Source organism: Lissotriton vulgaris, chromosome 3_1 (assembly GCF_964263255.1).
Source record: "Lissotriton vulgaris chromosome 3_1, aLisVul1.2, whole genome shotgun sequence".
In the NCBI taxonomy this organism is placed as follows: Eukaryota; Metazoa; Chordata; class Amphibia; order Caudata; family Salamandridae; genus Lissotriton; species Lissotriton vulgaris.
In genome coordinates this window covers 104,385,857-104,413,754 of record NC_141689.1, presented here as the reverse complement: position 1 = coordinate 104,413,754, position 27,898 = coordinate 104,385,857, and the positions used below count along the sequence as shown (strand labels likewise).

The following is a 27,898-nucleotide window of genomic DNA, read 5'->3' as shown; positions in this document are numbered from 1 at the left end:
TCAATAGCCAATCTGACCCAAGGCATGTTTGGACAAGACAGGGGTTGAAGAGGTGGTCTGAGTGTGTGTCTTGACTTGTCAGAATTTTCACAGGCTGTACAATTCCTGACACTTCTTTCAATTTCTATGTCATAACCGCGCCACCAGTATGAATTCCTGACTCTACTCTTGGTTTTACCAATGCCAAGGTGCCCCTCGTGGCAAATATCAAGGAGTTTAGTGCGTAAACCCTTGGAAGGAACAACCTTGCCATTTCTCAAAATCAAATCACCCTCAATAGACAACTCGTCCTTTAGTTCCAAAATGGATGTAATTGTGCAAGTATTTTTTTTCTTTTCAGGCCAGCCCGCTCTTATGTATTTCTTTACCTCAAGTAGAACATCATCCTCCTCCATATTTTCTGACCACTCTGCACCAGAGATACATGTCATCTCTTCTACAACATTAGCTATGCAGAAAGTGTCAATGTCTGAAGCCTGATCTTCATTGTTTGGAAGAGGTAAGCGGCTTAGACAGTCCGCAACCTTGTTTTTCACACCAGGAAGATATTCAACTTCATAGTTATATTCTAACAATTTAATTGAAATTCGTGACAAACGGGGGGAAGCAACTTGAAGTCCCTTTGTAGAAAGCACTTTCACTAAGGGTTTGTGATCACTTCTAAGGGTGATTTTGTATCCCCAAATGTATTGTCTAAAATGATTCAATCCCCATGCACATGCTAGTGCCTCCCTGTCAATCACAGAATACCTTCCTTCTGTGGGTGTGATTGAACGTGAGGCAAAAGCAACGGTAACCTCTTTTCCATCTCCGTTAACCTGTGAGAGTACCGCTCCTAACCCCTTATTGCTTGCATCAGTGGTCACAATGCTTTTGAAAGAGGGGTTGAACCCTTGGAGAGATGGGGCATCGCAAAAGTCCTCTTTTATCTTGTTAAATGCTACTACACAAGTAGCATTCAACTCAAATTTACTCTTCTGTTTTATGAGTTCTCTTAAATGTAAGGTTTTTGAAGAGAAGTTCTTTACAAATTTAGCATAAAATTCTGAAAGGCCTAGGAATGCTCGGACCTCTTCCTTGTTTTTTGGGTGAGGGGGCTTCCCTAATTGCTGATAGCAGCTCTTTTTTTGGTTTTATGCCATTTCCATCAATATCATGCCCCAAATACGTGACTTTATTTGCAGCAAATTTGCACTTACGCAAATCCGCTGTAAGCCCATGATGTTCTAGCCCCCCTAGGACTCTGTTAAGTTTAGCATCATGTTCACCTCTGCCTGTTACCATGATGTCATCTTGAAAAAATAGGAGATTTTTTTCCCCCTTAAAGAGTTCACTCATCAACCTCTGAAACATGGCCGCAGCAGAAGCCAGTCCAAATGGTAGTCTCTTAAACCTGAAACACCCCAAGGGCGTTACAAATGTGGTAAGGCTCCTGCTTTTGGGATGTAAAGCCACTTGGTGGTATGCAGAACTTAGATCAATGGTAGAAAACCATTTTGCACCATTAGTATGGGTCAGCATTTCACTTATTTTTGGCAAAGGGAATTGATCCACCAGAATGTTTTTATTAAGATCGCGTAGATCAATACATAGACGGAGCTTGCCGTTGGGCTTCTTCGCGATAACTAATGGCGAAACCCACTCTGCTGATTCAACCGGCTCAATAATGCCCTCTTTCTGTAATTTTTTAAGTTCATCTTCCACATCACCAATGATGGAAAACGGTATGTTTCTTGACTTGTGTATACAAAGCACAGCATCTCTTTTAAGTTTAATTTCATGGACAAAACCTTTAAGTTTCCCAATGTTCTCGGAAAACACCTTAGGATACCTTTACTTGAAGAAGTTATTACATTCTTCCTCTGTTTGTAAGATAAGAATGGGATCCGGACTGTTAGGATCCAAAATTATACCTAATTCCCCTTGGTCAATCCACCCTAATACAGAAGGACCCACCTTGGAGACATACAGTTTGCCAACTGTTTGGCGAGACTTAAATTGGAACTGTAGTTCTCTGTAACCCAACATTTCAATAGGATCATAATTAAATGATTTTGGGAAAATATCTGGGTTCTTAACTTCTTCCCAATGACTGGAACAAATTTCTCTAACCATACTTCTTCATTAACTATAGTATATGGGGAGCCTGAATCAGCAACAATTGATATATCTACCCCGCCAATGTTCATGTCACATACTGGTTTCTTTTTTTTGTTACCACCATCTTCCACATTCAACACAAATACATTCATATCTTCTTCATCAGAAGATGTAAAATCTTCTTTTTCTTCATAAATTACTGCTTTTACACATGGCACTGAAATGTCCTACCATCATTAGCCAAATGGTATCTACTGCCACATCTAAAACATTTCCTGTCATCTGAAAGTTTTGCTTTGTAGCTAGTATCTCTTTTCTGTACGTAACTGGAATTAGGCTTACTATTTGCTTTTCTAGAACTAATGACTTTTGCCACCATAGATTTGTCCTCTGTAGAGGATTTTTCTTCCTGTAACACAGCCGTGGCACACCTTCCAGTTAATTCAGTACATTTAACTATTTCTACTACTTCTTCTAATGGCAATTCACCTTTTGCCCACAGTTTCTCCTGGACATGTTTATTTGAGGATCTCATAACGACCTGGTCACGAACCAGCTCATCATGTAATGCCCCAAATCTGCAAGTTAGTGCCAAATTTTTCAACGCAGCAACGTAATCTTCTACAGATTCTTCAGGGGCTTGTCTGCGTTGAAAAAATTTGAATCTGTTGACAGAAATAGAAATAGTGGGTTTGAAATACATGGTCAAATCTTCTAATGCAACCGTATATACATCACCTGGCCTAGTTCTTTTGTTGATGCAGTTGTAAATTTTCATTGCCTTAGCACCTAAACAATGAAGAAGAATTTTCTTTTTCTTCTCAGGGGTCAATTCTTCATCCCCCTCAAAAGTGGGTAAATAGTTCTCAAAGTACTCCCGCCACTCTTCCCATTTAAGGGCATCATCACCTGTAGAGGGTATGAAAGGTAAGGGTGGAGATAAATTCCACAAATTACCTGAAGCCATGGCTAATTAACTTCTATTTCCAAATGAGGACAGATTTTGAAGTAAGTATTTTTTTTCCCTTGTAAATACCTATTTTAGACCCACAAGTACAATTCTATGTTTGAATTATCTTTTAAGATTATAATCTAACAACTTGTAAATGTTTTCCCTATGAAATTGTTATACAGCCAATGTTTTTAATGTTCCAAACCTTAGGGATAATCGTAGTGTTTAAGAACAAATAGTTCTAAATTTCCAAAAACATACTTTTAATGGTGTGCGTGTCACCGCTTTGAGCAACACGCGAGTTCCACAACTAGTAGCTTTGTTGTGTTTATTTCCATTCTTTAAAACACTTACTAGCGCTAGAAGAAACGCTTGGTTAATGAGGACTGGTGTGCATATCACCGTAATAGTGACAAGCACAAAACTCAGCGTCCGACTTTTCCAAAATGGCCGCCCGACGTCGTTGAACATATGCGCTCCACTAACGTCACACCAAATCCTGACAGGAAAATCTTCTACACAGGATGCGTCGTGTAGTCTGGTTAGGAAGGCGGCACACGCTTCGAAGCCGAACAGCGAAGTCTTCTCTTCAGGAAACCGATCCCCTCATGCTTACACTCCTCATCGATCCCCTCAGGCATTCACTCTTCTCCACACACGGAAGGAAGGATCTCCACAAGCAGGGTGCACTGTCTTCACACCCGCGAAATCATTCAACAAGTCAGAGGATGGGTGGGCAATCAGGAAACAACTCCTCAGACTATGGCTCTAGTCTCTTTTATCCTCCCGGTGGTAATCACCCAAAGCACCGGAGATCAGTCAAAACTTCCTCCAAAACTCCCTCACTCGTACCGGTGTGGGTGAACCACGGAAACCCTGACAGCGTGCAGGGCAAACACAAACAGCTGGACACATCCAAACTCACCCGTTAAAAACGGTGAATAGAGCGACATCCAGTATGCTGCCTCCAGGAATGTTCTTTTGATGAACACAAACACTGCAGTGCCGCTGTCACTCTCCGCGACTTCAATACCACACGCAAATCCTGCGTGATAGAACAGCTGTTATCCTGAAGATTCCGCTTATCGTCAATTCCTTTATAGCGGAATACAGATGAGATGGCAACACTTTGCAGCATAAGATGTACCCAAACAACTAAGAGCACTAGCTTAATTAAACATAACAACAGCCTTTTTGAAATGACTGTGTCCATCTTCTGTCCGCAAACGAACTATAAGATTTAAACGCAAGTCAATCGGCATTTAAATAAAGTATTAAAAAACGAATCCGCCTTTGGCCCTACCACACAGACAGAGCAGTCCTAGCTAAACGCAAGCATGAATGGGTAGTTATCAACTCTTATCAGCCGACTTCTCCCTACTCCTATCGTGCATGCACATATTCCAATCACTTGTAGCAAAGTTTCATGGCCCTCAGGCTGGGCGAGTGGCTTTTTTTGAAGCATCTAGCCCGCTGGCGCCGCACAACAGAAGAAACTAAATGCAGGGTCTGTGGCCAGAGTGAGGAATCCCTGGAACAGAAAGCCCCTGTTCAGCCTTTTTGGATGGGCGTCAAACGATTCTTAGGGGGTGAGTGGAAAAGGCTGGAGTTCGATCGTGTCAGCAGGGCATTATTGCAGCACTTAATCCAGAAAACACTGCCTTAAACATCCGACTGACTGAATGTGTCCATCTCGAGTGGCCTAACAGTTTGGACGGCAATACCATTCTTGATGTACTCGGGCAGTGTGCTGTCATCCGACCAACCCTAATCATCTTGCACTAACACGCCATTGGTCTCTCCCACAGGGAAGTGCCGCTGATAGCTGTTCCCTGTGTGCTTACTCATTGTTCAGAAGTGTGCCTCTGTGAACGAGCCAGACGCATCCAGCCTGCTGCCTCTACACAACAAGGTGGTAATAAAGGTGCCATCCCTTATTACCAATAAACAATTAGTTGCTACACTTGAGCACCCGATTTTTCTTAAAGCAGTTAGATGTAATCAGCTTTGTTCCAGCACTAGAAGGCACCTGTCAATTTTGTTCATTCATTTATTTATTTTTTAACCGGACCTTTTATACTGGTTTAGTATTATCTACATTCATAAAATGTGTTAACTGTATTAGGATTGTACATTGTAAAGATTTTAACTAACCATATACAATAAAGATCATTATAACAAGTGTAAAAAGTACAAAATAATGAAGCAATACTATTACAAAATGTGCTGCATTACGCTGCATGAATAGCCTTTTCTTGCTGCACAATTTACTTAACCCTGCTGCAAAAGTGCTGCATAATTCCAGTGGGCCTGCATAAGGCTAGGGCCGACATACCGTGGGCCTATTGGAACCACAGGCCTTGTTCCTTAGAAACACGCCTTTTAAGTAACACCATAGGACAATGCTGTTAAAGAAATCACTAAGAAGATGAGTAAAGGGGATGGTGGATACACTGACGTCATCTTCTCTGTTTTACATGTTGACTGTTTGCACCTTTTCAACCTTATCACAGCACCGGCTACATTCTTTTAAAGGCTGGGTGTCATATTAAGATATCCAAGTGCTATACAGACTATGGATATTAAAAAAGCACAAAATGCAAATAGTACACTAAACCAGAGGTTCAATGCAAGTGAATTTGTACAATAGTGCAATCATTTTGAGACCCTTGTTATCAACTGAAGGGTGTATCACCAAAATCAAATCACTGACAATGGACCTATCCCAGAGATATAATACATGGCCTTTCATAAAGGGTCCTCTTTGTTTTCCCTGGTAATCAGTTTTTTATTCTTGGTGACATTGCCTCTGCACAAGTGTGTTTATCTAGAATGGGGCTGAGGGTGCAATTTTTATGTCATAGTACAATTAATAATAATAATGAATAATCAAATCATTGCACATTATGTATTAAGGTTTGCAGATACTGAGAAATCTGACTGACTGTCCAATATTACAAAACCAAGATGAAACTGCAACTGAAGCTGTCGCACAAATCCAAAAGGAGCTGAGTGAGTATTAATAATGGGTACTGCTGTGGTTTGAGGTTGAACAATGCTGTATATGCTAAAGGGTTTTATACACAGATCACCAGTCTTACCATTCAAATATACCACAGACCACAAATCTAACAGGGCTCGACAAATCCGAAAAATGGTACTAGTCCTGCAGGTCTAGTACCATGGAAAATCCCCTCGACCTGACTGCAACCCACTTGACCTCCGTCTCTGAAAACGGAGCAAAAGTGACAAGATAACAAGATTTAAAGGCATCTTTATTGCTCATTCCCTTTATGAGCAATAAAAATGCCTTTAAATCATGTTATCTTGTCACTTTTGCTCTGTTTTCAAAGACAGAGGACAAAAGTTAGTTTGACTTCCTACTCGCCAGAAAGGGCGAGAAGGACCTAAAAATAGCTCGTCCTGATCCATTCTCCCTCGCAAATGCGAGCGGGCGAGTGGATTTGTCGAGCCCTGTCTAAACACCTTTCACCTGGTCTCAATGATGAGCCAAAGTCAGCAACACTCCTTTGCTCGACCTTTGAAGGCCTGTGAGCGTGAAGCAAGCTAGTGGATATGTTCAACGTGCAATTCTGCCCCCACAAGGGGGGAATGGGGGGGGAGTGGAGCAACTCCGGGGGAGAGGGGGATCGCCTGGCCCGAGTGCTCCGGACTGGGTCCGGAGCATGGGGGGGCCTGCATGTACTTTGCAGGGGGCCCCCCCTCAAGTTTTGTTACGCCATTGAACAAGTCTAACATGTTATCCCCAAACAGGGGTAGATATGCTCTTTTTCGGCATAGGAAAATTACCACCCAGTTTGGGTCTCAAAAACAAAGGCACTGTTCATTCACTAAAAGAATAATTTCCCAGTACAGGAGATGTTAATAAGCATTCTTTGCCACACGGATTCAGCCTTGAGATTCAGCTGCCAAGGCTGAGAAAGAAACAACATGTTACACTCCCTTACCCTACACCCACCAGGAACTGAACCCTGCAAAATAATGTCTATACATTCTGTGGTTGATTCGGATTCAGGAAACAAATCCGTACGACGATTTGAATTTGTACCAGTATCCGTACGAATCGTACAAATCCGTCCGAATCGCGTAGTATGATCCGTAGTAAAAAAAATATGTCTGAATCGTTGCGAACCGTACGAAAAGCAAGGGGAAATCCGTACGATACGGACCCTGAAAGTGAACCGTACGAATCGTAAGCATGCCGTATGACCCGACAAGTACGATCCGTACCGGGTAATTAGTACGCGATTTGTACGGTAAACGTCGCGTATGAGCAATTAGTACAGAGAGCCACACAATCACATAGGGTACAGTTCGTACACCCCATGATCGTAGGGGTACGGTTCGTACACCCCATGATCATAGGGGTACGGTTCGTACACCCCATGATCATAGGGGCATGGTTCGTACACCCTATGATCATAGGTGTATGGTTCGAACACTCCATGATCATAGGGGTATGGTTCGAACACTCCATGATCATAGGGGTACGGTTCGTACACCCCATGATCATAGGGGTACGGTTCGTACACCCTATGATCGTAGGTGTACGTTTCATACACCCCATGATCGTAGGTGTACGTTTCATACACCCAATGATCGTAGGTGTATGATTTGTACACCCCATGATCATAGGGGTACGGTTCATACACCTACGATCATGCAGTGTACGAACCGTACCCCTACGATCATTGGGTGTACGAACCGTACCCCTATGATCATGGGGTGTACGAACCGTACCCCTACGATCATGGGGTGTACGAACCGTACACCTACAATCATGGGATATACGAAACGTACACCTACCATCATGGGGTGTACGGCCGTGGCGATCCGCCCGACATCCTTGTCCACCCGTCACCCATTTCCCCCCGCCATATTACTATGGCGGGGGGGACCGCGGCGGACGGAAACACAGTCCGCCGCTTTTCCCCCCCGTCGCCTTGCGGCCGGAACGGAAAAGGGTTTATATGGTGGCAGTGTCTATCAGAAACCGCCAGTCATATTAGGATGGGCTTTGGGAGATGCCTTCACGTGGCGGCAATGCCACCACGGAAAGGCAGGCGGTCTTTACTTGGGGGGCACCCTGCGGGCCCCCATGGTGAAGGCGAGGTGGGGAGTGCACATGGGGGGTACCTGTGGTTCCCCCCTGCATTTGCATACACAATGCGGCAGGCACCGCACGGTGCCGTGCCTGCCGCTTTGTGTATGCAAATGCATACCATGCATTCATAACATTGCGACGGGTACCGGTGTGAACAACGCCCGCCGCAATGTTATGAATCCATGAAGCGCCCGCCAGTGTGGCGAGCGCATCATAATGGCCATGGCGGGACCGCCGCTCAGATTGCGGGGGGTCCCGTTTTGCAAGAGGATGGCGGGCGGGCAAAGTCCACCCGCCGTCCTAATGGGGGCCAATGTGCGACACATACTCCACACTGTTACATGCTACATCACATCCCTGTGACATCTGACAACCGCAAAAAAATTACTTACAAACCCATTCAATGGATCACCAAGATTCTGAAATATACCCACACGATGCTTGTGTGTATTCACACATAAACCTGGAAAAAATGTCTGACAAAATATCGAAACACAAAATATCGAGATACGAAAATATTGGAGCAATAATATTGATGTCAACAATATCGACATCCTATCTACAACAAGGTAAGTACAAAAATATCAACAACAAAAATATCGATGTCAAAAATATTGTTTTAAAAAAATATATCGTTTTTTTCAACAACAAAAAATTTAAATTAATAACAAAATACTTACAAATATAATAATATTGTAAAACATATTTTATATTATTTAAAATTAATAAGTAATATACATATTTTAATACAAAAGTAATTAAACATACATCTCATATATAATATACTTAAAAATCAGTTTTAATATTTATTGTAATACCTTATAAATAATTAAAAATATTATAACTTACAAATTCATCTATAGACATAAAATAATAACAAATAAAAATTAAATAATTGTGCAAAACAAAATTTTATTTTACTTTTAATATTTTTCAAATTAATTATATACATTAACTAAAACAATACAAAACATATTAAGAAACAGAGGGAATAAAATACTATTCCAACTCCCCCCCAAAAAAACAGTAAGGAACTGTTGAATAGCGTAGGGGTAAAAATTACTATTCCCACTCCAGAGAGTGCAACAGTAGGGAAAGTGTTGGATAGCGTAGGGGTAAAAATTACTATTCTAACTCCAGAGAGAGCAACAGTAGGGAAAGTGTTGGATAGCGTAAGGGTAAAAATGACTATTCCCACTCCAGAGAGTGCACCAGTAGGGAAAGTGTTGGATAGCGTAGGGGAAAAAATTACTATTCCAACTCCAGAGAGTGCAACAGTAGGGAAAGTGTTGGATAGCGTAGGGGTTAAAATTACTATTCCAACTCCAGAGAGTGCAACAGTAGGGAAAGTGTTGGATAGCGGGTAGGGGTAAAATGTACTATTCCCACTCCAGAGAGTGCAAAAATAGGGAAAGTGTTGGATAGCGGGTAGGAGTAAAATGTACTATTCCCACTCCAGAGAATGCAACAGTAGGGAAAGTGTTTGATAGCGTTGGGGTAAAAATTACTATTCCAACTCCAGAGAGTGCAACAGTAGGGAAAGTGTTCGATAGCGTAGGGGTAAAAATTACTATTCCCACTCCAGAGAATGCAACAGTAGGGTAAGTGTTTGATAGTGTTGGGGTAAAAATTACTATTCCAACTCCGGAGAGTGCAACAGTAGGAAAAGTGTTGGATAGCGTAGAGGTAAAAATTACTATTCCACTCCAGAGAATGCAACAGTAGGGAAAGTGTTGGATAGCGTAGGGGTAAAAATTACTATTCCAACTCCAGAGAGTGCAACAGTAGGGAAAGTGTTGGATAGCGTAGGGGTAACAATCACTATTCCCACTCCAGAGAGTACAACAGTAGGGAAAGTGTAGGATAGCGCAGAAGTTAAAAATAACATTCTTATAAATATATTATTATTTTAACACCTTGGCTGCTAGGCGTTTCCCCCCCCCTGTGCTGGAAATTGCCATTTTGCTGGTGTCATGACGAGCTCAGCTCGTCTTCAGCACAGCTCAACTGTGCATCATGACGAGCTGAGCTCGTCATGAGCATCGAAAGGGTTAAAATATTAACAATTATTTATTAAATAAATCTAAACTATTTACAAATACCAATAAATAATTATTACAAAAATAATTACTAATTAATAATTAATGTCCCAAAAATTAATTATCAATACCCAACTATAATTGTAATAACTACCTAATTACATATCAATTACTTTACACACTATTCCCCTATTAACGCACAACAAACGCCAATAATAAAATAATACACTTAACATAATTATCAATTAATCAATTAATTAAAAGTAATTACTAATTAATAAAAATTAATTACAAATTAATAATTATTTACCAATAATATAATTAGCAAAAACAATTAATGAAAATAAATTATTACTGAATTACATTTAAATTACTTCCCATCCTATTCCCCTATAAACCCATACCCCGTTACAGAACATAATCAATTAATTAAAATAAATGACCAATTATTAAAAATTATTTACACTTAATTAAAATTAATTTATAATTTCTAAAACATTTTTTTTAATTTAGTATAATTAAATTACTTCCCACCCTATTCCCCTATTCCCCTATAAACCCACAACCTGCTACAGAACATAATGATCAATGAATCAATTAATTAAAATAAATTACAAAATAATAAAAATTAATCACCAATTAATTAAAATTCATTTATAATTCCTAAAAAAAAAAAATTAATTTAGTATAATTAAATTACTTCCCACCCTTTTCCCCTATAAACCCACAACCCGCTACGGTACTAAAATACAAAATGTACTTAAATTACATTAAAAAAAAAGAATACATATTAAATACATAATATACATAAAAATCATATAAAAATCGATATTAGTAACATTGATATTACTTAGATCGATATTAACAAAATCAATATTGCTTACCTCCGAAATTCTGTCCCTTCGATATAAAAAAAAATCGATATCACTTACCTTCTATATTATGTGCCTTTGATATTAAAACATCAATATTATGGTAGGTCAATATTTAAAAAATCGATGTTTTGTCTGCCTACCACCTAGAAACATATCCAATCTTAGATACCCCCAATGAGGGCAATGCTTGAGACTTTGTGCCTATGATAACGTGATGATTGTCCCTTGTGAAATTGTTGTACTGCAACTGTCTTCTTTATATCATATCAGTAAGTGTAATATGTTCCGTTTAATAATATGTTTTTTATTTCCTATGTTGTTTGTAAGAAGAAACATATCTAACATAATGGTAATGCTGGTCCAGTTATGTGCAGGCCACTGACTTGTTAACTATCTGATTGGTTGTAATGTCTTTTGAGTAAAAAAGCAATACAAAGTTTTTAAAAAAATTCAAAATGTATTGGACACAGTTTTAAAGGAAAAGGTGACCATGGCACATAACAACAGATCCACAAAAACAGAAAGAATCCCCAATTTTCTGACCCTCAGTCTTCACATACGCTAGCTGGGGTGGGGAATTGATAACCCTATATCTAGGGACAAACAATCATTTATAATATCACTGGTTAGGGAAGCCTCATTGTTTCTCCAAATTGAGAGCCACACAAACACTGTCCATTTTCTGATCAGATCAATGATGTAACGAAGCCCAAGCTCTTTATGACAAATAAAATGCGATGCTGATATAAGTACAGATAAAAGCTTTCTGCAAAATCTATTTTCTGTGCTCTGGATGGCTCAGCAATTCGACAGTCCCACATTTCAGCCCATACAAAGCAATCGGTATGCATTGAGATTTGTATACCTGGTGGACGTGGTAGCTGCCCCGTTGGTTGTTAAAAACTACCCAATAGCCCATTAGCCATGGAAAATCTGGTGGAGCGGTGTGCAATATTTGTGGACCATGACCCATGGGCAGAAAAAATAACACCAAGATAGGGAACGGTATTAATGCTACTCAGGCGTTGAGTACCAATTACCATGTCCGGGAGCAGTCTGCACTTGGGTCAAACAGACATAATATGGGACTTGGCAAAACTTGCCTGTAGAACGAGAGATGCCATGAGATCAACAGAGGCATGAACTAGGAGGAGCAGTGCTCTTGGAGCACATGCCATGAGCACTGCGGCATCCGTGTGAGGTAGTGTGGGTAGTGTTTTTTCTTTAATTATGGGAACATAAGGGGTGACACAAGAGAAGTATAAAGAACATTCATAAAAGGATAATGAACCGGGGGCCAACGTACACCCCTGCCTCACTCCACGATGTATGTCTCTATCTCCTGAAACTTCCTCTTAAGAGTTACTGCGTACTCGGACCTTCACATCACTGTGCAGGTAGGCAAGGAAATGGACCAAAACTGGATCCAAGTCCGGGGCAACAAGTAGTTACCACAGATTGACCCAGTATACACAGTTAAAAGCTGACGATAAGTCAATGAACGTTAGATAGACAGGGGAATACTTGGCCACAGTATATGTGACTAAGATCCAATTCAGGTGAAGACACTGCTCGATAGTTCCAATTTTACGCCGGAACTCATATTGACACTGGTGTATCACGGATTTATTTTGCACCCAATCATTGATCCTGTTATAGATTATTGTGCCAATAATTTTTACAGTGGTGTCGAAAAGAGAGATTGGACGATAGCAGGCAGGCAATGAGCGATCCCCTTTTAAAAAAATCGGCACTATGATAGAGGTACTCCATGTGTCAGGGAGAGGGAAAAAGGCAAGGCTGTTAAAAACATTATTTTTTAGTAAATCAACAGGTACACCGTTAGGAGCCGGTTTCAATTAATTACAGGCACATTTTTGTCACAAGCAGAAACTGGATACCACAGTACACTGTAGTGTTATGCGTTGTACACACACATTTAGAGAACTTCATGTTTTCATGTATTTTCCTTTATAACGAGCATCATTTCCTGGTAGTCAAAACTCCCACTCCTACAGTAGTGCAAAACTAGCAAAGCTAGAAAAGGGAGGTCAGATCGTGGTACAAATGTATCCTTACTTGTAAGTGGGTGATCTCTGCTATTGTTTAATAACGTCATAACAATCTTCTTCCCTTCCAGAGGATGCAGTTTCTCGGCTTAAAACTGGATGGAAGATAAATGGTAGAAATATATATTACTTTTCAACGGGAAAAAAAAATTGGACAGACGCAGAAGAGTTCTGTGTATTTCATGACTCCCATCTCGCTTCCATTACAACCTCCGAAGAGCAGGTGAGATATTTTAGTGTAAAATATATTTTCATGCAGCAGTGCTGCTGGACGTACTGTTTTATAGATACCATTTCACAATACTGTCAATGGAATGCATTCTTTGTATCAGTCGACATGTGAATACCAGATGCTCTACAGAATCCAACACACAAAAGTTGGAACAGTACATTAAGAACTTTTCATAATGAATGGTTTGGAATACAAACAGTGTCCATTAAATACCATTTGTAAATGCAGGGTTTAAGGAAGTTACTTCTGACTTACTGTCCAATTTCAAAAAGTACTCTTTACCTAATCTAGGAAGAAGGTTTTTCGAATATGGTGCACAATGTTAAGAATATGAATACAAAATATGTGTTAGGTTCTCATATACCATAGGTTGGATTGTGCAGTAGAACTGAAATACCTTTGTTTTCCAGAGCTTTATCAAAGACACAATGGGTCGAGGTGCAGTGTGGATTGGACTTACAGATGAAGGATCAGAAGGCAACTGGCGCTTTGTGGATGGCTCCAAGTACGGAGATCCATTGTATGTATAACCAGTTATCTTCCATATTATCTTCGTCCTTTTCTTATCTGTATATATCAATCACATACTATTGATGACATGAAGAATAATACATAAGTCTCTATCCATCAAAATATTGTTACACCAATATTCCGTAATACAGTTTATTAAAGTTAGACGTGTAGGAAACCAGGAAATCAGAAACTGCAGTAGGAGGGAATGTTACCATAGCATAATTGCATTTATTGATACCTATTGATTATTATTTTTTTATAGTTTTTTTTATATAGCTCTCACTTAAGCAAAACGAGTTTTAGGGCGGTAAATATATCTATATATCTATATAAAGAAAATGCAACTAGGTTATCATTTTGGGCCTTGCTTGATCAAGTGATATATATCTTTCTAAAGTGTAATTTTCAATTTTAAATTACATGTATATATATTTTCATCATATGTCGTACAGTTTGGGTTTTGGTTTACAGTGCGGTGTACAACACATATTTACTGTTTAACAGTTTGGTACCTCTTGTGGTACCAAACTGTTAAACAGTAAATATGTGTGTAAATATTTTCTAATGTCACTGTGTCATTCCATTTACAGTACATTTCTAGAACAATAATAGTATCATGGTCTAATAATATTGCCTTTAAGAAGTAGGAAACTGTAGGTCAGATCGGAGATCAGGAGTTCAGATTTTTTCTAGCAACATGGTCACTCGAGATGACATAGCCGACTTTCAGTGAGTGTGGATTATAATTACAATTCACTCAAATTGATGGTGCTTGCAATAAAAACTTATTTATTTTAAATGTTATTTTATCTATCAGTACGTGATCCTGGAACAGGATTTGGACATTAAAAAGATAGGAATCACTACATTAGTCCTGACAGTTCTAGAGTGCAAGACCATTAATAGTAAGATGTTAATAGGAAATCGAATCATGGGCACTCTTAGCCCCCTGCTGTTCAACATATATATTACCCCCTTGTTTTTTTTGGCTGAACAGTACGGGGCTAAGATTATAGGGTATGCTGATGACACGCAGCTGCTCTTTATTTGGCCAGATGATCACTTAGATACGGCAACGGTTCAGCTTTGCCTATCTGCAGTCTTTCGCTGGTTAACTGTGGTCCAGCTAAAATGTAATGAGGCTAAATTGGAGGTCCTCTTCTATGGTTCCTTCCCTCCCAGTTTCAGAAGTTCGCTATGGCCCCCGAATATCCCCTGCCCCAAGGTGATGGGGGGCCCGGCGAAGAATCTTGGAGTTTGGTTCGGGGAGGATCTGAAATTTGAGGACCAGATAAAGAAAGTCTCTGGGACATGTTTTGCTACTCTAAGAATGCTCAGAAAATTCTTACCACTGCTCCCTAGAGAGGCTAAGGAGGCTGTTACCCGAGCACTTATTTTAACAAGTGCTGGATTACGTGAATGCCCTGTTTAGCGGCATTCCTGCCTACTTAGTTAATTGGCTGTTAGTCATACAGAATGCCGCTGTTCGCCTTCTTTTTAATGTCCCAAGATGGAAGAGTGTCCGGTCTCATATGTCTAGCCTTCACTGACTAGTTCAGAAACGGTCGCTCCCTGTGTCCTGCTCCTGCGAGGTATCGTTTACATTTAACTCATCAGCTGCTTTGTATTTGTGCTCTGCCTTTTCTAGCGCCTAAGCTCTCTACATAGCGCTGCAGCGCGAGTGCCATTGCGACGCTACTGAGACATTTAAATAGCTCCTGGGGGACTATTTACACGGTGCTTCTAGATCTGGGCATTGCAACGCTCTGGGGGCATTGTAGTCACGGCGCTTTGATCTGGAACCCTGATTCGAGGAGCGCGATTGTGCAACTAGCCTAGTCAATTTCCTGAGCCCCAGCCTACCTCCAGTTTCGTTTTTCCCTACGCTGACGCCATATTACGCTTGTTGTTGTTGGTGCCTCAGAGCCTGGCCCCCACAGCCCGCCCCGCCTCCCTGCTGACCCTCCCTCGCCCCCTCCCCCTCCTCCATATATGACATATGCATTCTCGCGCAGCAATAACGCGCAGCGATCTCGCTCCTTGCGCGCCGAAGGTGCGCCAAAGGTAAGCCCGTCTACGCCCGTCCGCGCCTGGACCGCGCCCAGCGCCAGTCCCCCTGCCCCTCGCGCTGCCCAGCCCCCCCGCGTTACCTACGATGCCGCCACCCTCCTAGCCTTTAACCCCGGTCGCGCCCCCAACTGCGTCCAAGCCGCTCCTGGACGCACCCATGGACCGTTCTCCTGCCTCTCCTGCAAATTTAGCGGCACCGACAACATCTCCGCTGCGACCACAACACACATTACCGACCCCAACCACCTAGAATGCATCCTTCTCAACACCCGCTCGGTCCACAGGCACGCCATTGACCTTTGGAACCTACTAGACACCATCTCTCCTGACGTCGCCTTCCTAACGGAAACATGGATGAACGCTTCCTCCGCCCCTGACATCGCCATCGCTATCCCTGATGACTATAAGATCACACGCAAGGACCGCACAGACCATACAGGAGGAGGAATCGCTATCGTCCATAAGAAATCAATCCGCATCTCAACCAGCTCTGACGCCAACCTCGCTAACTCCGAACACCTTCACTTCCAGATCCACATCGACCCCAAAACCACACTCCGAGGCACTCTCCTCTACAGACCACCAGGACCCCGCGCAAAATTCAGTGAAGACATCACGGACTTCATCACCCCACACGCGCTCCCCTCCAAAGACTACATCCTTCTGGGAGACCTCAACTTCCACCTTGAAAAGATCAACGACCGCAACACCGCCACCCTCTTGGACAACCTCGCCAACCTCGGACTTAAACAACTGGTCACTTCCCCCACCCACATCGCAGGTCACACACTCGACCCCATCTTCACCTCCAGCAACCATGTCTCCTTCAGCCACACTACGGATCTCCTCTGGACTGACCACAGCTGCGTTCACTTCACCTACAACAAGCCGAAACCCATCATCCACCTCCAACCAACTCTACAAAGAAACTGGAACAAAATCACCACGGAGCAGATCTCCACATCGCTCCTTCAAACCTCCCCAGCCCTCTCTTCTAACGCCAACGAAGCCGCCTCCAACCTCACCCTCTGGCTATCCAACACCGCCGACACCTTAGCACCACTGAAAAAACGTCAACACAAACTTGGCATCAAGAAGGCCTCATGGTTCAACGATGACCTCAAGAATTCCAAGAAACTGTGCCGCTCCCTTGAAAAGGCCTGGAAAAAAGACCCATCCACCAACACCAAGGACGCCTTCAAAAGCGCCATCCGTACTCACCACCAACTGATCCGAAAAGCCAAGAAAACAGCATTCAAGGATCGACTTGACAACAACGCCCACAACAGCAAGGAACTTTTCAACATCGTCAAGGAATTTTCCAACCTCTCGGCCAACTCCAACGACATCACCCCCTCTCAAACCCTCTGCGATTCCCTAGCCTCTTTTTTCCACAACAAGATTGCTGACATCCACAACAGCTTTGACAACCAACCCGGAAGCCAACCCACCCTACCATCAGCTGACCATCTTCCCCTCGTTAACACCCTTAACGCCTGGAACCCAATCTCCACTGAGGACACCATCCGCCTGATGAATTCCATCCACTCTGGATCCCCCACAGACCCATGCCCTCACCACATCTTCAACAAAGCAGACTCCATCATAGCTCCGCACCTCCGAGACGTCATCAACTGCTCCTTCAACTCCGCTACCTTCCCAGAAGACTGGAAACACGCTGAACTCACCGCCCTTCTGAAAAAACCAACAGCAGACACCACCGAACTCAAAAACTACCGCCCCATCTCGCTTCTTCCATTCCCGGCCAAAGTCATCGAGAAAGCTGTCAACAACCAGCTCGCCGCCTTCCTCGAAGCCAACAAATCACTCGACCCCTCACAATCTGGCTTCCGAGCCAAACACAGCACTGAGACCGCCCTCATCGCAGCAACAGACGACATTCGAACTCTACTGGACAATGGAGACACAGTCGCCCTCATCCTCCTCGACCTCTCTGCAGCCTTCGACACAGTCTGCCACAGCACCCTTTTACAACGCCTCAGAAACATCGGAATCCAAGGAAAGGCATTGGAATGGATCACCTCGTTCCTCACCGGAAGAACCCAGAGAGTCCGCCTCCCACCATTCAAGTCCGAGGCCTCTGAAATCATCTGCGGCGTACCACAAGGATCCTCACTCAGTCCCACCCTCTTCAACGTATACATGAGCCCCCTCGCGGCCATCGCCCGCCAACACAACCTCAACATCATCTCTTACGCGGATGACACTCAACTGATCCTTTCTCTCACCAATGACCCCAGCACCGCCAAAACTAACCTACACGAAGGAATGAAAGAAGTTGCCGAATGGATGAAACAAAGCCGTCTAAAACTAAACTCAGACAAAACAGAAGTCCTCATCTTAGGTAAATCTCCCTCTGCATGGGACGACTCCTGGTGGCCGGAAGCCCTCGGAAATGCACCCATCCCGACAGACCACGCACGGAACCTTGGCGTCATCCTGGATTCTTCACTCTCTATGAACAGACAAGTCAGCGCCGTATCCTCTTCCTGCTTTAACATTCTTCGCATGCTCAGAAAAACATTTCGCTGGATCCCCACCGAAACAAGGAAAACAGTCACCCATGCCCTGGTCACGAGCCGACTGGACTACGGAAACACCCTCTACGCAGGTACCACCGCTAAACTCCAGAAGAAACTACAACGAATCCAAAACGCCTCAGCCAGGCTAATATTAGACATCCCACGCAACGAACACATCTCTGGTCACCTTAAAGACCTCCACTGGCTACCCGTCAATAAGAGGATTACTTTCCGTCTGCTTACCCACGCACACAAATCACTCTACGACATCGGACCAGATTGCCTCAACTATCGACTGTCCTTCTACACCCCCTCCCGCCAACTTCGCTCTTCCAGCCAAGCCCTCGCCACTGTACCTCGCATCAACAAGACCACCATGGGAGGCAGATCCTTTTCATACCTGGCTGCCAGAACATGGAACTCACTCTCCGCTTACCTTCGCCTCACCCAGAATCACCTAGCGTTCAGAAAACAGCTTAAAACGTGGATTTTTGACAAATAATCCTCCTCCCCTTCCTAAGCGCCTTGAAACCCTCTGGGTATGTAGTGCGCTATATAAATTTTATGACTTGACTTGACTGGCTCCCAGTCCCGCAACGCATCCTTTTTAAAACCCTAGTGCTTGCCTTTAGAGCCACTCATGACCAAGGTCCGGTTTATCTGAAGAAGAGATTTACTCTCTATGTCCCTACAAGAGCACTTAGGTCATCCTCACTGTCTAAAATGACCCTTCCTCGGTTTAGGCGAGCCAGGCTGGGTGGCCAGTCCATTGCCGTAGTAGCGGCCCGAGCCTGGAACGCTCTCCCATTACATCTGCGCTCCAGTCAAGGTGTTACTCAGTTCAAGAAAAATCTTAAAACCTATCTGTTTAGAAGTGTGACATAAGCTGATCTCTGTTGTTCTCCCCCCGTTTTTTTTTTCTCCTTTGCGCTAGGATACTCTCCAGGAAATGAGCGCGCTATAAAACAATTTATACATACATACATACATAATGGCACTTTCAAGAGCTCTTTCAAATCTTTCATAACTGGACACTCATACAGGTTGAGAAGCAGGGATTAGGCATTTATTGTCAGAATATAATATCTACAGGTTGCAGCTGGACATAGGTAGCCTTAAACTAATCATGTTAAGGTATTCTTAAGTCATGTCTTTGTTTTGCACCTGGACACAATTTTGCCTGCCTGGCTTCACTAGTATCAAGTATTTGAATTGTTTGCCTAAACAAGCATAGTAAAAGATGCTTCTCCTAGTATTCAAAACTGTACTAGCTACCAACTTTCTTCTGCATGTTGTAACCAGGCCTGATGCGCCCGAAACGCTCGGAGCCTTTGAACTACTTCTTTGTAATGTCCTTTCTTAACCATCTCAAAGCCACCCCTTTGCCAACACGACTTTAAATCCAATCAACGGAACCTCTAAAGGTTATGTTCATAAACCTCAGTCGCTCTTCCTTCACTACCCAACTGTGTCCGACTCAACTAACACTGAGCATGTTTTGTCCAATCAACATTTCTCAGGTTTCATATTTAGTATCAACAGTATGTAGGAAGTCATCCTTCCCATTTGTTTGACTGATGCTGGTGGTTACCGACTCTGAAAGGGCCCTGGGCTGTGCTAACCATGCCCAGGGCCAGTGCTCTGTCCCCTAAAGGTATATGGTAATTGGCAATAAGTGATAATTGCAGAGGGTGGTCACTTTACCCCCTTTGTCAGCCCAGAAGGAAAATAAACATGAGAGAGCTGAAGGAGCTTCTCACAACACTGCCCGGAATGAAGGACTGCCCTATTGGACCTTTGGACTGCACCACAGAATGCTTGCACACACAAAGACTGTACCTGCTGCACTCTAAAGGCACCACAAAGAAAGGATTGTGTCTGACTTAGCGGAAAAGGAGTGGACTCCCTGATAATCAATAGGTATAACAGAGCTAGAAGAAGTCAGCTGCAAGTCCAAAAGGAGGATCACCCTGGCTGAGAAGTGGTAACAGGAGTTTTCCTGGACTGTGCAGGTGTATTATGGCAAATTGAGTCCGAGCCCCCAAGAGACAATCCAGAGACTTTGAACCCTTGGTTGGTCCCACTGACATTTATCTCCCCAAGAGAACAAACAAGGAAACGTTCTACAAATGAAGTTAAATAGCTCTAGGAGGAGAGCGGCTCCACATCGATAGTCAAGTCAACATTGTCGGCTTGTTAATTGGCCTGACCGCACACTTTTGTACTGCTGAAAGTGCCAGAGCTTGTTGAAGTTGAGGGCAAAGATTTCTAGAGGCTCACCAAGGCATCGCACTACAGCAAGCCATTGTCAAATCGAACTCAGAGGAACTAGAGTACTTTGCATTGAAAGGAAAGTGTTGTAATCTAGGTGTAAGGACCTTACTATGTCATGGAATGTAGTGATGCATGTTATTTAATGAATGACTCATTCCAGAGCTAAACATCTTGCCGGACAGTTGGTGGTGTACTCCTAAGCTGTGTTTCTTGATTAAATATCTATGACTATATCTAGGACTATTTAATGGACACTGTTTGTATTCCAATACAGCTCTTGGACTCATCTTTACAAAAGAAAGCTCAAAAAAAAAAAATCTAAATCTGAAGGTAAACTTGTGACTAGGACTTAGCGCTCAACCTATCCGAGCCACACTTCATCTCGGTTGGCCTAAAATTTTAACTTTGTCCTGGTCCAGTACGATCAGAACGCTGCGATTGTGGGTTTAAGCTTTTTGGCACCAGAATGATTTTTTTTATTTGATCATTGAAAAAATTCCTAAAGCCGGTTCCTTACATTGAATTTTTATCATTTTGGCATCCTTTTGAAGATAAACATATTCTTTATTGTTTATAAATTTGTGTTGACATTTTAGTGTAATGTGTCTTTTACTTATTTACTGTTTTGGTGATATTAAATGTGTTGTGAAGTATGACAAGTAGCAGAGGAGTATCTTTGAATATTATTTATTAGACTTAGTTGCAGGATAGTATTCCAGTACAGCAGCCCCACCAGGACAGCCTGCCTGCTGCTCAGCCCATCTTCAACTGTCACACCTCACCACTCAGACGCCCAAGCATTCCACTCATCTCCATCCCACCAACATTTCACTCAGAACACTCACACTGACTGAGCAGCTAGGAGCCCAGGTAACACAGGAGATGCATTAATTTCTAAGCAGGATATAACATATCCTCCTACTTTTAAACAGAAATTAAAACGAAGATACTAAGAGGAAATAACTGTTCACAAGAATGTTGACATGAAGGAAAAAAGTTCAGAACACAGGGATGCAAGGTAAAACAAAACATCTTGGGAAGAACTGAACAGTCAAGAAAGCAGAGAGGATGAATAAATATATACTCAAGAAATATCAGCCATCCTCCACCATTATAAAAACATGTTAAAATGTAGAAACAATGTTATCTAAAACGTTACAAGAAACTAGACAGCTGACTAGGTAAAACTCAAATGTGCTAAATGAGAAACTGATACAGACAAAGACTCGAGTGAACACAGCAGACATGGGTGTGAAACTTCCGACCATACATCCCCAAAACAGAGCCCCCCCAAAAATGTAACATGTAGCCACGGTGACATGCACACCCAGAACTCTATCCCTAATGTAAGTGGAGCACGAGAAAAATTTAGACATGGGTGAACTGCACCCCACCTAGAGATCCTTCATGTAAGGAATCGAAATGCAAGTGTGAAAATGGGACGAGAACCCATTTGGATACCCCTCATGTAAGGGTCAGTAAATTACAGAAATTGGACTTGCACCCATTAAGACATCCCTCATGTATGGGTCAGTAATGCAACCTGTAGAATACAACTGTAATCCATTTAACCTTCATGTAAAGGTGTGTAACATAAAAGATGGAGATGGGTGAACACCACCCCCTAAGACTCTAGGACCTCTCTCATGTAAGGGTACCTAGGTTAATAAGAAAACATTAGCAAACCAAGCATATAAAGCAATCCCACGTGTAAGGGATATGCCAAGTAAAATGCAGGAGTGTAGCATAAATCTCACTAGAAAAAGTAAAAAATGCATGCAAACTAGGAAAAAACATACCTAGGCTGCACCTTTATCAACCAGCAGGAACATTACAAAATAACACACATACTACCAACCATGCCTAGAATTGGTAAATCCAACAAAACCAAGATAATAGCATACAAGAGATGAATGCACAACTGTACATAAAGATATTAAAAGACATAAAATGAATGAGAAAAAGGCTGGACAAGGTATATTATGTAACATGTTCATTACATGTAGTAGTAATAGCATTGATCAGCTACTGAACCTTGGAAATGATGACATAAAAAACAAAACAAAAAAAACATCATATACCAAGTATAACAGCAAATGTGAAGTTGGTATGTTGTGGTAAGTATCTTCAAGAGAAGAAAGACAAACCTAAAGTTTGAAAATAAGGCATACAGTTCAGTTTATTTATGTCTTTATTTCGATTTACAAAAGAAATCATAAAATACATCATACATCAATAAGCCATATAGCCCGGTACAGTATCATAATGACCGTATATGACCAACATTTCAGACTAGGTGAATACCTATTAGTTTAAAAGTAAAGCAGAGATACACAATTGTAGTGTAACCTCCAGTGTTGATTTGATGATTTGATTTGATTTTGGGTTTTATAGAGCGCACAGCTACCCTAGGGCATCCCAGCGCTAGTGACCACTGTCCTGTGGGGTGTGGAAACATGGGAGGAGGGCTCAGGGGAAGAGTAGGGTCTTTAGTCGTTTCCTGAACCTGAGGTGATTGTGTTCTTGCCTCAGGGAGAGAGGAAGGGCATTCCATAGTCTGGGGGCGTTGTACGAGAACAGGCGACCGCCTGTTCTGGACTTCCTAATTCTGGGAACGTTTGCAAGGGAAAGGGAGTTTGATCTTAATTGTCTACTGGACTGTTGTTTTGTCACAAGTGGCCTAAGGATGGGAGGGCCTTCGTTGTGCATTATTCTATGAGCTATGCACAGGGATTTGAAGTTGACCCGTTCCTTTACTGGCAACCAGTGCAAGCTTCTAAGGGCTGGCTTGGCCGAGTTCCTTGCTGCGGTTCCTGTGAGGATTCTAGCGGCCGCATTTTGTGCACATTGAAGTCTGTGGACTACAGAGGCTGGGGCCCCCAGATAAAGGACATTGCCATAATCCAATCTGGAGTTCACCAGCCCCTGCATTAGGAGCTTCCTGGATTGGAGGGGGAGTAGATGTAGAATCTTTCGTGCCATCTTTATAAGGCCGAAACAGGTTCCCGCGGTTTTCCTAGCTTGAGTCCTAAAACTGAGCTCCTGGTCCAGCCATATCCCGAGGCTCTTTACTTCGGGTTTGGGTGATGGCGGGGTTCCCATGCATGGTGGCCAGGGAAGGGGAGTGGGGATTTTCTTAGGGTTTCCCAGGAGGAGTATTTCTGATTTCTCCCCGTTCAGTTTTAATCGGGAATCGCACATCCACTGGTGTACCTTTTCCAGACAACTGAATAGATTAGGGAGGGCGTTGTCTGATTGGTTGAGGGAAACGACGAGCTGGGTGTCGTCAGCATACATTATTGATTTAATGCCAAAAGGCTTGACAACATCCTCGAGTGGTTATATGTACACATTAAAAAGTGTGGGGCTCAGGGAGGATCCCTGTGGCACCCCACACTTGAGTGCTTGAGCCTTGGAGGTGGAATACCCATCTGCTACTTGAAAAGACCTGTCTTCAAGGAAGGATGAGATCCAGGCTAATGCGGAATCCTCCACTCCTATCAGCCCAAGACGGTGAACAAGGGTAGCGTGGTCCACCGTGTCGAAGGCGGCACTCAGGTCGAGGAGGATCACTGCCATTGATCCTCCTGCGTCCAATATGCCCCTGGATTCTTCGACTATTGCTAACAGTGCGGTGTCGGTCCCTTGTCCTGGTCTGAAGCCTGTCTGGGACTGGCGGAGGAGGTGATTGGTTTCTAGGAACTCAGAGAGATGTTGGTTTGCCACGCGCTCGGCGATTTTGCTGATAGCTGGTAGCAGTGAGATCGGTCTAAAATTAGATGGATCTGTGGGGTCTAGATGCGGTTTTTTTATGAGAGCCTTGACTGTGGCTTTTTTCCAGTTTGCCGGGACTGTGCCGTTTTTGAAGGAGGCGTTGATCAAGTTGGTGGGAGGGGGGGGCTATGGTGGAAGCAACTAGGTTCAGTTTACTGATCGGGGCTGGATCTGATGGAGCGCCGCTTTTGACTTTATGTAGGACGTTAAGAAACGTTTCGGTGGTGATTTGGGGGAAGGAGGATAGCCTCGGGGTGTCTTGGCGGGGGAGGTGGTTAGGGCGTCCTAATGCGATCGGAGCAGGCGGGAGGGAAATCAGGATTTTTTCGATTTTTTTCGAGAAGAATTCGGCCATCTGATTACATTTTGCGCCGTCCAGGTCTGGTGGTGACGGTGGGTCCTGAATTTTGGTGAGGAGCTTAACTATCTGATAGGTCTCTTTTGCGGAATTCGCCGCTGAGGCTATTTGCTCTTCGAAATGGGAAGCCTGGGCTGTTTTGAGTGCGTTTTTATAGAACCTGATATGGATTTTATATTCACTTCTGTCTTCTGGGTTCCAGTTCTTTCTCCATTGGCGCTCTAGCCTTTTGCCTTTCTTTCTTAGTTCGCGTAATTCGTCGGTGAACCACGGTAGTTTGGAGGATTTCCTGGAAGAAGGGAGAATTTTGAGAGGCAGGACTGTATTAAGGGAGTCGCTAATCCATTTATGTAATTGGATTTCAGCTTTAGACGGATCTGGGTCTACTGTAGGTAGAGTGGAGGACAGAGAGCGTTCCCATAGGATTGTGTCTAGTTTTTTCCATGGGCGTGACGGGGCCTGGGGGCGAGGAATATCCACCATCTTCCCTGGAAGTTGGAGTTTAAAAGGAACCAAGAAGTGGTCTGACCAGGGAAGGGGCAGGGGAGTTTGAGCAGATAGTTTGGAGAGATTAGAGAAAATGGGATCCAGTAAATGTCCTTTCGTATGAGTGGGATCATTACTGAGAAGTTGTAGGTTAAGGGAAATTAAATCGGTTTTAAATCTGCGCCGAGTTTGTTGTCTTGATCATCGAAGTGGAGATTTAAGTCTCCGAGGATTGTAAAGTTGGGAGTCACACAGGCCAGAGAGGAGATGGCGTCCATAAGTGAGTTTATGAAGCGCCCTACCTGACCAGGGGGGCGGTAGATTAGGACCCCCGATAGTGTGGTAGATGGCGGCAGGTGTAAAGAGAAAAGAACATTTTCACTATCTAGGATGGGGCTGTCTTTAAACTGACAAGCAAGGTTATCTCGATAGATAATCGCTATGCCCCCTCCGGTACCCGCCGGTCTGTTAAGAGTTTTAATGAGGTACCCGGGAGGTAGGGCTTGGACAATGTCCGGGTCGGAGCTCGTGGATAGCCAAGTTTCTGTTAAAAACAGAACGTCAATGTCCGACTCTGTTAGTAGTAGGTTAATTTCTGTCTGGTGCTTTGGGAGTGACCTGCAGTTCAGCAGGGCCATCTCCAGGCAAGCTGGTTCGGGAGGGTGGGAGGGCGTAAACCTGAAGGCGCAGTTCGGACGCCTGGGATGCTCGTCTTCCGGGCTGATGGGTCCGATGCATCTAGTGTTTAACGGTACTCTGAGTTGGTACAGAGTTTCCTGTGAGTAATTGATACGGGGGGTTTCGGGACCGGCCAGGAGTATCGGCTCTGGGCTCGGTCTGGCGCGGACAGGCGCAGACGGGCTTGCCTTAGGTGCGCCTTTGGCGCGCAAACGGCGCTCCCGCTGCGCTTCCGCCATAGGCACATTTTATGGTGGTTGATTGAGGGAGGGGACAGGGGGATGTGGCCAAACAAGTGGGCGTGGCCTGAGTCCTCGCGCTGCGAGCGTCAGAGGAGTGGAGCAATTAGGAGTCAGCCGGCAGCGTTAGAGTCTGCTACCTGAGCTGGGTGAAGTGCTCGATTGTTAGCAGTTGCAGGATGCTGTGGTGAGTTTCTAAAAGCTAGCACACGTAAATCAGTGACAGTTTTCAATTTTTAAAAAGCAAATGCAATGCGCTGCGCGCTCTCCCGGCTTCCGCCTCAGGAGTGTGATCAATAAATAACAGGAGTGTTAATAAATAACTAAAATCACAAAGAGGTTTTTACATCCATCATAAAAACTGTAAACAGCAATAGGAAGGTACATTTGGTTTACCATAGGCTATGCCAAAGTAAAAAGATAAAAATAATAAGAAAAGAATAATGCAACAGCTACAACAACAGTAACAAACTGTATATTGAAGGTAAGAATTATGTTAGCCTCCCTTCAGTTTTTTCCGATGGATGGCCCAGAGCCAACGTAAAAATTTAGCCACTGCTATAATAATGGGGGCATCTGTATTGGTTTTTAAGATCCTGAGGGCCTCAATTGCTACTCTGATGCCCATATTCTTGCAGATCTTTTTCAACCATGCGTGCCTGGGTGACCCATATGCTGGGCAGACAAAGAAAACATGGCTTAGTGACTCCACCTCGGCTGGACATACGGGACATTTAACATCAACAAGGGTATGCCAAGTTTTAGTGAACACTTTGATAGGAAGAGAACCCACCCTGAAATCTTGTAATGATGAACCCATCTGGTCTTGTAATGATGTCCCAATAGTTCGAGATTAGGCTTGTGTTTAAGATCGATAAAGACCCGGATCAGGAAGCAGCAATGACGTTGTGAAAAATGCTGCAGTCTGACCATACTCCAGTAGGCTGCTTTCAGTTCTTTTTCTGTGGGGAAAGCAGCATCTCGTGGATCCTCCCTCAGCTTGCTCATCCCCATACTAGCCAATGTGTGCTTTAAGTTCCTCACCCAGGGTACTTGAGTTGTAAAACCTTGGCATATACTATCAACCTCCATGCAGCAAACCAAAAATACAAAATCAAGTTACACATGAATGATCTAACAACGAAGACAGCAAGAAAAATCACACAAAACAAAGTTTGTTCAAGTAATTTCAGTAGGATATGGGGTTGTCGTCATGCTGTTATCCAATAACTTTTGAACTGAATAAATGGAGTTCTAGGCAGAAAACACCACTACAAGCAGTTCCATTTCCCTCATGTTGCACAATTAGCAAAAATGTGAACTGATGCCCCGATTACTTACCGGTAATCTTGATTACTCCGAGTTAGTCTTTCTCGCCACATGACTAACAAAGTGATCTTCAGCTCCACATCAGAACCCTCCAAAGCAAAAAAAGTCAGCCTCCCATCCATTCCCAATATGGCCGACCCCTTACATTCCATGACCACTATAAGAGGCGGGCAGGCCCAACAACAAAGCCTGAAACTACCAAGCCCAAACCTGAAGCCGATAGCCAGGGAGGGAGGGAGGGA

At 43.3% G+C, this 27,898-nt stretch overlaps 1 protein-coding gene across 2 annotated transcripts in view; it reads left to right on the top strand.

Moving 5' to 3' along the window:
• The window catches only part of LOC147726039 (CD209 antigen-like protein C), a 583,514-nt gene that overhangs the window by 454,744 nt on the left and 100,872 nt on the right, over positions 1-27,898 (top strand). For both annotated transcript variants that reach the window (XM_086960156.1, XM_086960155.1), the window contains 3 exons: positions 5,969-6,064; positions 13,232-13,383; positions 13,803-13,912. In XM_086960156.1, the coding sequence (XP_086816282.1) occupies positions 5,969-6,064; positions 13,232-13,383; positions 13,803-13,912 (358 nt within the window). The remainder of the gene's footprint in view (positions 1-5,968; positions 6,065-13,231; positions 13,384-13,802; positions 13,913-27,898) is intronic.